The sequence below is a fragment of the Pteropus medius genome, unplaced genomic scaffold (assembly GCF_902729225.1).
Source record: "Pteropus medius unplaced genomic scaffold, Ma_sr-lr_union100, whole genome shotgun sequence".
NCBI classification, from domain to species: Eukaryota; Metazoa; Chordata; class Mammalia; order Chiroptera; family Pteropodidae; genus Pteropus; species Pteropus medius.
Window position 1 is genome coordinate 1,957,481 of NW_024350924.1, and position 13,434 is coordinate 1,970,914.

Below are 13,434 nucleotides of genomic sequence, written 5' to 3' on the forward strand. Positions count from 1 at the left end.
AACCACCAATCTGTTCTCTGTATCTATGAGCTTGGATGTTATTTTTGTTTGGTTTTGTTTTATTTTTTAAGATTCCACATATAAGTGAGATTATACAGTATTTGTCTTTCTCTAAATTATTTCACTTAGCATAATGCCCTTAAGGTCCATCCATGTCATTGCAAATGGCAAGATTTCCTTCTTCATAGCTGAATAATATTCTGTTTTGTGTGTGTGTGTGTGTGCACGTACACATTTTCTTCCTACACACGCGCGCGCACACACACACACACACACACACACCACATTTTCTATATATCCATTCATCTATTGATAAAACACTTAGGTCGTTTCCATATCTTGGCTGTTGTAAGTAATACTGCAGTGAATATGCAGGTGCATGTATCTTTTCAAGATAATGTTTTTGTTTTTGTTTTTGTTTTCAGATAAATATCTAGAAGTGAAATTGCTGGATCATATGGTAGTTAGTTCTATTTTTAATTTTGGGGAGAACCTCCATACTGGCTGCACTAGATTACATTCTCACCAACAGTACACAAGTGTTACCTTTTCTCCATATCCTCTCCAACACTTGTTATTTCTTGTCTTTTTAATAATAGCCATTCTAACTCGTGTGAGGTGATATGGCATTGTGGTTTTGATTTGCATTTCCCTGTTGATTAGTGATGTTGAATACCTTTTTATGTACCTGTTGGCTCCCTATGTGTCCCCTTTGGAAAAACATCTATTCAGATCCTCTGCCCATTTTTTAATTGGATTGTTTGGAGTCTTTTTGCTGTTGAGTTGTATGAGTCCTTTATATATTTTGGGTCTTAACCCCCCTATTAGATATATGATTTGCAAATATTCCATTTAGTAGGTTGTCTTTACATTTTTTTATATAATTTTCTTTGCTGTGCAGAAACGTTTTAGTTTGATGTAGTCCCACTTGTTTTTTCTTTCGTGGCCTTTGCTTTTGGTGTCAAATCCAAAAAACTATCACCAAGACTGATATTAAAGATCCTGTTTTCTTCAGGGAGTTTTGTGGTTTCAGTGCTTACGTTCAAGTCTTTAATCCAGTTTGAGTTAATTTTTGTGTACGGTGTAAGACAGCGGTGCAGTTTCATTCTTTTGCCTGTGACTATTCAGTAGTTTCATTCGAGTCATAGGAACAGAAACCAGGTTTCAAGTGGTTAGGGATTTACGTTATGTTTTTATTTTATTTATTTTTAGATTAGAAACTTGAATATAATTATAGGTTGGACAAAGGAATGGTGTAAAAGAAAATAGGGACACATATTAAAAAACAAAACCATGATTGAAAGTCTGTCCTTCTGTTGTCTTAAAGAAAAAAATTTTTTCTGTCCTGGAACCTGTGTACTGTTTTCAGAAGAAGTTCTCAGGCTTTTCCTATCAAATGGTATTTCCAAGCATTGTGGCTTAGAAATTAGCTTACGCCCAAGACTTATTTTATCTTAATGATATGAGGAACTACCCATAGTATTGATTTTGGATTTTACTTGTTTGCTTCATTTCATTTTAGTGAGTCATCACTAGCATAGCATTAGAGTGAACACATTTATTAACGTCTTCTTTCTAGTTAAAATTTTGTACATTTCCTGTTCACAGACTGCAACCACATTTCAATGGCAATTTCTGGGAATTCTCTAGTGCTGGTGTCTAAACATGAAGTTATTAACGTTTATCTTTTGTTACCTTCTGAGGCCAATTCAAGGTCTCATAAAGTATTGCATTTTTAAAAATATCACCTCTGTGTACCGTCCTGGACATCAAGGTCTCTCCATTTTGATCATTCCTTATGGTTAAGTACTGAATTCTAGAAAGTTCCAATGAATATCTTATTTGGACTGTCCTGTGGATACCACTATTTCTTCTGTGTACAAGGCAAGAACAGTTTTAGAAATAACAGCCTCAGGAAGTGAGTTAGAAAAGGTCATTCATAGTCCTTGCAAAAGAAGATAATTGGTTCCAAAATTTTGTTTGTAGGCTAAGTTAATAAATACCTTTTATAAGCAACCGTAAATTACCTTTATAATTTCTATTAACAATTTCTGTTTGAACAAAAATAAACTCAATTATTAAGTTAGTAATACAGGTAATATGCATTTGTAATATTATACAGTAGAGAACTATAAACTCATTGTACTAATAAAGTGGAAGCCTTCCTGAAGCAGCCAGGAACTCAGTTATTAATAACTGCAATATCAGTACTTGCCATTTTCTAATTTGAGAAACTGTAAATTAAAACAATTGTAAGTAAAAACGAATCTGAGAGTTATTTTTGCTAAGGTAACCCATATAAAACCAGCATACAAAATAATTGAGAAGCTATTTTAAATGTTTATTGCAATTTCTCTAACTCACATACTTACTCTGTTCCCACTGGGGTTTACTTACAGGTGAGGAAAGGTATCAGACATGTCAAGTAATGCATTTGTGATGCATAAACATGCAGTTGACACTGGCTGTGATCAGAGTTAGCAGGAGCAGCCACAGCAGATCTCTGCCACTCAAGAAACATCCCAGCGCGTGTGCTCAGTACAGTCCTGTTTGTAATCGATCCTTTCACCTCTGCACAGATCTCTCCCAGTCTCCTCCCCCGACCCTCTTCAAAGTAGAGCTGGCTGGACTGTGCTGCCTTGGATTTTAACTTACTTCATTCGCATGAGTCGTTATTTTATCATTGTCATTATTTTAAGGATAATCACGACAGCCAGAGTAGAGCCTTCACAGTAGTTTGTAATACTCTTCGTGCTACTTTGTCACATTCCACTCATTTCACTCTTCATCTCAAGAATGGGAACCTTCCGCAGTCTGTTTCTCTTCCTCTGTATCTCCAAGTAGGTCTCGGTGGCCTGTACATGTGCTTTGGAATTCACTGCTTCCTGTCACTGTACCAGAAAACCTCCTCTTATCCTGTAGAATTCCCTTTCAGTGATAATACTGGTAAAAAGTACTTTCATAGCACACAGCAAAACTTCATTAAAGTCTCATTTCTCTTGCTTTCAGTATCTTTCATTTGCAAGGCAGCTCCAAATGTACATAGAAAATGTCCCAGGATTTTATAGGAACAAGAAAATAATTTCACTCCAGGACTCAGGAAATACGGAAGAAACTTTGGAAGTACAACATAGAGAATATAATAAATAATATTGAAATAATTATATATAGTGCCAGGTGGGTACTAGACTAATCAGGGAGATTACTTCATAGTTTATATGAATGTCTAACCACTATAAAAAAAAACAAAACAAAAATCTTTCAAGTGAAGTCTTGAAATCTTGATTCATAACACCTTGTGGTTTACACAGTGGTATATATATTACATCATTTAATTTTCATGCTACCCTTTAAAGTGTATTTTTATAATATTTTATAGATTCAGGCAATGTGTTTACCAATGTGTAGCTGACTACAAAACATTTCATAAAAGAAGAAACTTACATGGAGGAAAGTAATTTGTTCAGCGGCATCATTCGGGGTTGAAATTAGACTTGAGCCCAGGTCTTCTGAGTCCAAAATTTGTTCTCATCCCATAATACCACGTGGATGAGGTTAGATGGCAGGTAAAGGATAGAAGGCATTTGGAGGGCATCTCAAAGGGAAAGAACGCATGAAAGCAGGTGTGCAGGGGCATAGTGCCTACGCAGGGAATAGTGGATAATTCAGTTTAGTGAAGAGTCAGCAAAGGTAAACCATAGAGGATCAAATTTGAGAGGTTGAGGGCAGACCATGGAGAGTTAAATATGTAGTTAAAGAATTTAGACTTTAGTCTACGCACAAAAAAGGAGCCATACATTCCTTGATCTAGAAACTGACTGAATATGTGATATAGAAACTGTTTACAACTGTTATTTTCATACATGCTTTTAGATTATTCAGAAAAGACAAAAATATCCTTTTGTGCAAAAATAAGGTATTTTTGAAAGAACTGGTAACCCGCTGACTTAGTTTCTTGCCCTTTTTTTTATTGTTCGTAAGATGTAACTTTTAATTCATTTTTCCTATTCTCACACAGTTCTGTTTAATTTCCTATATTTTTAAAGGATTTCTACCTTATTGAAATTGGGAGGTTTTGAGTTTTCTTTTCATTCAAATTTCCTAGACTATACCATAATATGTATTCTTAAGTTTTTAGTATGATATCTTTTTTAGATTATAATTTTTTTGACTATTTCATTTTTTATTGTGTTTTCTTCATTTTTATTGTCCTTCCTATAAAATAGAGAAGTGATGCTATGTAGAATGTGTATGGTTACGGGGAAAGTAATTTCTAGAATGATAAAATATTTTTGTCAGAAATATTCATTTTGATACATGGAATCATGAAATTTTATGGTACACAGCATCTAGTTCAACACTTCTGTTTCCAGATGAGGAAATTGAGACACCCTTCCCTCAAAGCAGGTTAAATAACTAGTCTAAAGTTACTTATATATTTTATAATAGAAAAACATCTTGATTTTCTGTCCTTTGCTCTTTCCATTATACTATCCTTTTCCTGGCTGTTAAGCTGAAAAGTTATGAATAGAAAACTGTACGTTGACTGACAGGTGCTACTCTCCCTTTTTATACTATTCTGTTTGTATTAAATGTTTAGAAAGGTGATGAAAAAATATATAGAAAGAATGACCTGTGACTATATATGAGGGAACTTAATTTATGTCTCTTCAGATGAACATAAGTGCATAGTTTTAATTTAAACATTTTTACTCATAAAAACATTAGTCTATGATCGTACTATAAAAATGAGCATAATTTTGAATACTTTTGTTTAAATGACGTATTTTATTAGGACACCTGCCAAGTCACTGAATGGCAGTCTTTCTTACATGAGGCTACAAAGATTTTTTTTGGTAATATATGCAGCAGAGTATTAAGAAGCAAGTATTCAGGAAACCTTTGTCTGAGGACCTACTGTATGCCAAGTAGTACTGTGTTTTTTATATGAAGTTTCTCATTATAACTAAGTTCTGGCAGTAAACAGTGCTTGTTGACAAACGTGCCTGTATCAGCTCTTGCCTTTTTCTCTTGCCCTCCTCATCATGCGAGAGGAGCCCTTCTCCTGCCCAAGGCCAGTCCCCAGACGTATTGTCTGCATCCCACCCCCTCTGACATTCTCCGGGGTGGGTCCCCTCTGGTGCTATCATTCACACCCTGTCAGATCTTTGACTTTTTCTCTTCACTGGTTCTTTTCTATCAGCATCAAAGCATGTGTATAAGTCTCTCATGGGTTAAAATGAAATCCTTCCTCCACCCCGTATCCCCATCTAGCTGCCTCTACTTAATTACTAAAATATTTGAAATTAATTCTCTGTATTCCCTGCCTCCCATAGTAATCTGCTTTCCACCCCCACCTTTTCACTGAAACTATACTTACCAATGTTATCAGTGACTTCATTGTCGCTTCTTGTTAATTTTTATTGTACCTGACCTCTGCCGCATTGGATGTGGTTGAGCAATTCCCTCTTAAAAATATTTTCCCTTGGTGTGGTTTCAGTGATAACATGATCTCCTTTGCGTCTCTCTCTGTCGATCTTGTCGTCTCCTTTGCCTGCCTCCCTTCCTCTCCTGTACCTTACGGTGTTCCCTAGAGTACCAGACTCAGCTCTCTTCCCTTCCTACTCTGCCCTCTCTCCCTGAATGGCCTCATCCATTCCCATGGCCTCAGTGACCATCTACATGCTGAGGACTTTCACATTTGTATTTCTAGCCCTGACCTCTGCTTTGAGTTCTAGGTCTCTATATCTGTCTGCCTACTGGCATTTCCAAATGAGGGACTTTCAGGCTCCTCCACCTCAAAATGTCCAAAACTAGATTATCATCTCCCTCACTGTCTTAACACCACCAGCAGAATGCATAGATGAAAGATAATCTTTTGTGTTTAAATGTTTTCTATTGAATGATGGTACTGTCCACCCAGTTACTAAAGCCAAAAATACCTTTAGGGTGTGAGAGATTCATTTATCCTTACTATTGTCATTAAAAGTTACAACTTTATAGAGCTCATTTATCCTTGGAGTCTTAAAATATTTGTTTTTGCCTCAGTTCCCAAAGAATAATTTTCTTAGAAATCTATATCTTTTATAAAATAGATTAAGGAATATTCTCTACTTGTAAATTTGAGCATTATGTCTCTCTGGAGGGCAAATGTAAGTAGACTTAGAACTCCTTATATCTTGATAATAACAACTTCTGACATTTATTATTGATATCCACTATAAGCCAGGCACTGTTCAAAACACTATGTGTAATAATTCACTTGGTTTCCCAAATTTCCCATGAGGTATAGGTACTGTTATCATCCCTGTTTCACAGAAGAAGAAATGGAAATGCAGGGAGGTTAGGGAATGCGTCCAGCATGACAGCTGGCAATAGGCAGAGGCAGGATTTGAACCCAGACAGACTGGCTCTGAATACAAGCTCTTAACCTCCCCCCAGTAATGTTGTCTAGCAAAACAGCTTGCATGCCTCATAGCAGTTTCTTTTTTAAATCACCGTTTCTAAAAAGTTAAAAATATTTTGAACTACCAAGACATGGCATAATTTTAAATATGTTCCTGGAGTATACATAATGCAAGTTATTTTTAGAAAATTAAGTAACGCAGTTGGCTAGTACAGTAACTAAGTAGTCATACGAAAATGGATCCATAATTTCCATTTTATTTTGTATTGCTTTTACTGTTTAAAGACTTTTTAGATCTTCTTTGACTCTTTAAAGCATAAACAATAGCCAAAGCAACATGGACCTTCTGTTAAGTCCTCCGCTTATGTATTTCACAACCAGCAACTTTATCATTTTATCTTAGAAATACTTGGCTTTCCACAGTATCAACACAAATCATATTCTGTTGCTTTGTTTCTTGAAAGTGGTTAAGCAACCGTATAAAACTCATAGGAAATTAATGACTCATATAACGGAAAGCATTTGCTAATGGGACTTTTGTCTCAGTTGCCAAGTAGTCTGAGTTTGTTTCCATGGTAACTCATCAGTATAACAAACTGTCACGAACTAACTGCCACTTTTTTTGTTGTTTGTGTGTGATTTAGACAACCTTCTAACAGCTGTATGGGTGTGTATATACGTACATTAAAGATAATCACAAAAAATTTCTGAATAATTAATTGCCTTAGGCACAGAAAAAATATTTTGGAGAAATTGTTTAAGACTCCAGGGCTATTATTTTGACATTACAAAATCTAAAAGATTATTTCAATTAACATTCCTATTTCTACTTAAGTTCTTATTAGGAAAGGCCATAGTCAACAACTTTTTTAAGCTTGTGAATTTTTAAAATTCAGCTACACTATTGGTTCATCTGCAATATGTGTAATCATAGAAGAATCTGCCACAGACAAAGCAGGGAAAAGGAAATTAGGACCTCGTGCTAGATGGATGAGGACTGAGTAGAGAAAGCCCACTCAGCCAGATCTTGCCAGCCCCTCCCTGGTGACAGTACTCTAGGATAGGGAATGGCAAACACTCAGGTGTTCAGGGAATCAAGGCAGACAGAGTGTACAGAACACCAGGCTTTTACCTGAAGGCTGAGTTGGGTAAGGTTCTTAGAGGAGGTAATGACTAAACGAAAGCATTCCGGTTACACGGGAGAATATGGGAAGTTGAGAGGGGGGATAGAGAGCATGTAAGGGAAAGAAAACAGTATGAACAAAGGCATACAAATGGGAAATAGTGTGATGTAAAATGGAGAATGACAAGCAGTCCGAGACAGAAAGGGTCAAGAGACGAGACTAAAGATAGGAGGGACCTAATCGTGGAGCTGCCATGTTGAGATTGGACCAAATCCTCTAAGACATGGGAAAACAGTGAAGGATTTCAGACAGGAAACACATTATTAGATTTGTTTTTTAGAAGGCACTCTCTGGTAGCAGTGAGGAAGGTAGACTCGAGCAAGGACCATTAGGAGGCTGTTGTCATATTTCAGGGAAGATCTGTTGAGGAACTGAATCAGGGTAGTGGTGCTAGACACAGGAAAGGGGTTGATTTAGGAATAGCTGTGAAGTAGTATAGGGAAGAATTGGTAACTGGGACTGTTCATTTGTGTTCCATGCATGACGTTTATTCATTCAGTCAACAAATACTGAATGGTTGACAATATATTGTCCACAGTGTTAATGCTGAGCCCTCATTTTCTGCCTTCATCATTTCACCAATTTTCTCTTTATTTTCACCCATTGTCTTTCTTTTCTTCCTATTTTAGAGGAATAGTTATCCTTTCTAAGGCTAAGCCCCTATTCTTACATGGAACAGTAGAGGGAACAGCATGTACAAAGGCCCGGAAACTGAAAAGAGAAGAGTTGTAAGAAAAATAGAGATTTTCCTTTGTGAACAAGCAGGCTTTTGAGTTAAAAGTCCCTTGTTTGAATGTTAGTTCTTCTGCTTTCTATCTAAATGACACTGAGTTAACTTCCCTCCTTGTGCTTCATTTTCCTCATCTATAAAATGGATACCAGCTATTTCCTAGGGCTGTTGTGAGATTAAATAGCATATAGTAAGCTGTCAATAAATGGTAGCTGCTGTTGCCATTATGGCTGAAACAGGAGTAAAACTATGACAGCAGCTCATTTTAGAATAACCGTTTATGTTTCTGTCTCTTACACTAACTGTAAGCTGTAAGTCCTGTAGGATTAGGAGTGTTGTCATTCTCCTCTTCATTTTAAACATCTAGCATGTACCCGGCACACCTAAAATACACATTGAATGAACGAATAGTGAAGTTTCTATTTATATTGATTGAACCGATAAGTAAACTTAACTTGTTTTCAGTTTCTGTGGACAATTAAAACCTTCAAAATTTTTCAGGTCACATTGTTAAGAATTAGTTTCCTTTGTGTTTCACTGTTTCTGAATACTGGCTTTTAATATATCACTTTTGCATTGTAGACGAGTGAAAGAGTGTGTGCGCTTTTTAAATGTCTCATAAATAATGGTTACTTAATGGGTTCTTTTTTTTTTTCCTTCAGGGAGGTGGTGCAAGCAAACTGTGTTCACTGGAGGAAGAAGTTCTCATTTATGTGCAAAATGAGTGCAAGTGCCACAACAGGCATCCTAGATCCTTGTATCTACAGAGTATCTGTGAGAAAGGTATGAAAATAGCCTCTTTCAGAAAACATCATTAGTTTCATAGTCACTGACTCACTTTATTTAACTCTGCTTTATCCTTAGAACTGTTATAGGTAATTTTTCTTCACACTTGCAGCAAAAATTTTAATTGCCGTGACAAATATGATGAAGAATCCAAAGTTATAAATTAAGATATTATTGAAGAACCTTAACTCACTATTACTATACATATAAGTATTAACCTTACTTGTATTATTTCAGGGGCTCCGTATGTCTCTATCCTGCTATTCATTAAATTCCTCTTTGGTAGGCACTGTTTTAGGGACTCCACATATATTGTGTATAATAAAAACTGTGAAAATAGGTGTTATTTTTTTCCATTTTCAGAAAAACTCAGGCTCAAAGAGGTTGTTACTTGCCTAAATTCACATAACTAATAAATGGCAAAGGACTCAAACACAAATCTTTCTAATTCCAAGTCCATATTTTCTTTTTTATATATTTCCTTTTCACATTTTAGGTTGAGGCCTATTACTAATCTACAAAAAATGGCGATCTCAGATGGTTCAACCTAATCATATATAAATATGTGATCTTACCATTTGGGGTTAAAAAGAGGAATCCATTAGTCACCATCACTGGTGAATTAAACTACTGGCTTTAAAATGTAAGCTTTATGTTTTATATTTTATATACATTTTTTAAATTATCAAAGTAAAACATACATGTTCAAAAATTAAATAGAGAAGGAATGAAAAGCAGGAATCTCTTGCCTTGTTCTTTTCCACTCCAGTTTTACATCCTTCTATGTCAGATAAAAAGTTATCTTTTTAGTTTTCTTATTCTGCTTTTTGAGTGAACTGTTAGTACTATTATGTATATGGCTATATTTTAAATTATCTTACATTGTTTAACCTACTCAGTTAAAATAAAACAAATACATATATTTTTATACGTTTTAAGCCTCTAATGAAAATAGTCTAAAATCGTCATATTTGGAGCAGTAACAATTGAATAGACGCTTCTCTAAAGGAAGTATAATGCAGTGAAAGCGTACATGGCATCATACTCACCTGGGTTTGAAGCCCGGAAATACCACTTATTAACTGTGAGACCTTAGGCAGTTCTCCTGATTTTTTAAAAATTGGTTTCCTCATTCAAATAACAGTATAATAATTGCTTCTTTGAGAAGTTATAAGGATTAACTGAGATATAAGTAAAGTATCCTGACTTCTTCCCTTCCTATCTTAATTGCTGCTGTGGCTCTTACATCAAAACCTTTTCTAAATGGAATTCTCATCATGATTTTTGAAAGATAATCAGTCTTTGAATTTTAAGAAAATACATGTAACCCGTTAGAAAAAGGGATATTGCTAATTAAAGAAACTCAGAGTCTACTATTATAAAAACTTTTTTTTTTCTCTCTTTAAGGTAGGACTCATTCATCTGAAATAAACCAGTTCCTCAGATAATGATGATTTGGTGTATTAGTTAGAGCATATATGATAAGCTACTGAAGCAGATACCCAAATATACAATGACTCAAACAAGATAGAGGTTTATGTCTCCCTTGGGGAATAGCCACGGGTCCCAGGGCTGGCAGGGCAGCTCTGCCATCTTTGCCACATGGTGCCTGTCTTTAGATCCTGAGGAGTTGCTCTAGTCTTGTTATCTCTCAACCAGTGAGAAAGGAGAAAAAGCCATATGAGAATAAAAGTAAGAACTCATAAAGGAAAATTAGTAAACTCAACTATATAAACACATCCTGCACTGTAAAAAATACCTTAAGCAAAGTCATAAATTAGGGGAAAATAGCTGCAAATCATGTCAAACGCCCATTTCCTTAGTATAGAAAGAGCATCTTCAAATAAAATATATATACTGATAGTGAGATCAGGTTCTTGAATAATATTTTAATTTCACTTCACACTTGCAGCAATAATGTAAATTACTACGACAAATATGATGAAGAATCTGAAGTTATAAAAGATAACAACCCAAGAGTAAAATAGGCAAGGGACAGAATATATATTTCACAAAAAGAAAAATATAAATAGCTTAAGCATATAAAAAGTTACTCAGGTCTCACTCATGTATATTAAAACTATAAATAAGATACCATTTTTTACCTATAAACTTGACAAAGATCAAAAAGTTTGACAATGTACTCTGTTGCCTAGGACACAGAGAAGTAGTCACTCACAAACAAATATGTGAGTTCCTACAGTGTGCCAGGCACAGTCGTAGGCACTAGAAAGACTGTGGTGAACTGGAATGAGTTCCGGCTGTCAAGGACTCTACTTTCTGGTTCCCGTGACATGGCTCTCTTCTCTCTTTGTGTCTTCACGTCATCTTCCCTCTGTGTGTATCTGTCTCTATATCCAAATTTCTCCTTTTTTATAAGGACACCAGTCAAATTGGATTAGGACCTCATTCTAACTAGACTACCCATACTAACACTCTTTCCATATAGAGTCACATTCTGAGGTACCAAGGGTTAGGACTCCAACATATCTGTTTGCAGGAAAGGCCTACAATTCAATCTATAACAGGCCCTGAGATTCTAATAAACCTGGAGATTTATGCTTCTGAAATTAATGGGCTGGCTTATTACAGAAGACCCTTTCCTCTGAGAACAACCAAAAAGCTAGACAAAATATTAAAGGTAGCTGCTTGAAGGCATCAGAGCCAAGGCAGTAAGGACTTGAGCAGCTTAGAATTATAGTCAAGGGAAGTGTAAAGAGATGAGTCTGATGTTTCACATTTATTTTACTCTCAAAGCATTTGCTAATTTTCAAGTAGTGGTTAAGAAACTGAGCCAAAAGCAACAACTGAGAGAGGCTAAGAAGTTGAGCTGAGAGTCCAGCAATTTTACAGGACTAAAGGGACAAAAACTGAAGTCCAGGGCCCATCAGCAGCTTAGAGAATCCCCAAGCTTTTCACTGGGACTCCCTAAGAGTTTCAGCCTAGAAGGAGGAATGTAGCAGATGTAGATCAGCCCTTAGAAAGACTGAAACTCAGCTTCCAGTCAGCTCAGTCCCTGCTTGGATCAAGATGATCAGCCCCTACCCTACTATTTACCAGAGGCAAATGTATCTCTTTTCTGAAGAAAAGAACATTACTCTGAGCTTCAAATTATTGCTTCACGTTGTCATGCACAAAAATTACCAAGCATACCAAGAGACATGACTGCATGACCAAAAATCAGAAGGAAAATAGATAATAAAAACAGATTCAGATGTTAAGAAGATCAGAAATAAACTTTTACAGTAACTGTAATTCGTGAACAATATGGGGAATTTTGTTAGAGAACTAGAAACTAAAAGAAAAGCAAATTGAATTCCAGAACAGAAAAATACAATAACTAAAATGTAAAGCTAAATGAGTGAAAATAAATCTTATCAGATAGATTTAACAGCGGGTTTATCATAACTGAAGAGAGCTTTGGTAAACTGGAAAATAAGACAAAAGAAAATATCCAGAGTAAATCACAGAGAGAGAAATGATGGAATATACACAAAAGAGTATAAGAAAGGAGAAATGGTTTAAAGGTCTCACACGTATGTGATTGGAGCCTGAGAAGGAGAGAGATTGTGGCTGAGAATCTTTTAAACCTGATGAAAATATCAAGCCACAGATTTAAATGTACTGTGAACCCCATTTATTTTAGGACAGTCAACAAATCTGGCATATTTAAATGACAGAAGACCAGCCTGGAAAACATGGAGAGGGAGCGATCTTGGAGATTAGGTTGGAAGCACTAGATTAGGTAGGGCCTTATAGGCCACGGTGATGAGTTTAGATTTTATTCTAATTATAACTGGAATTCATTTGAAGATTTTAATAAAGAGAGACATGATCTTCTAAGGTCACTTTTGTTGCTATGTGGAGGATGCATTGCAGAGAGACCACTTAGGTGTTTGGGACAATTCAAGTGAGGAATGCTTGTATGATGGTATGATTCAGGGTATATTTTGGGGGGTAGACCCCTAGTGTGGGTTGGATGTGGCAAATGAGAGGAAAAGTAGAATCAAGGATAACCCTTACTGCTTTTGCCTGAGCTTATAGGTAGATGATTATGTTGTTTATTGAAATGGCAAAGATTCAAAGTGGAACAATTTGGGGGATGAATAAGCAGAGATCAATAGGCCTATTTTGACTATGTTAAATTTGAGGTATCTATGTGACATCAAGTAAAGATGTCAAGTAGGCAGTTTTAAATACCTACTGGTATTTTAAATAGTCTGCTATTTTAAATAGTCTGGCACTCAGGGGAGAATCTCAGACTAGAGATAGGGATTTGAGAGTCATCAGCATATGGTTTTTATTTAGAGCCTTGGACCTGAATTAGT

At 35.8% G+C, this 13,434-nt stretch overlaps 1 protein-coding gene across 1 annotated transcript in view; it reads left to right on the forward strand.

Moving 5' to 3' along the window:
- EEIG2 (EEIG family member 2) overlaps positions 1-13,434 on the forward strand; it is a 55,219-nt gene that overhangs the window by 12,852 nt on the left and 28,933 nt on the right. Inside the window, exon 2 of the mRNA XM_039841029.1 lies at positions 8,983-9,103. Within this exon, the coding sequence (XP_039696963.1) occupies positions 8,983-9,103 (121 nt within the window). The remainder of the gene's footprint in view (positions 1-8,982; positions 9,104-13,434) is intronic.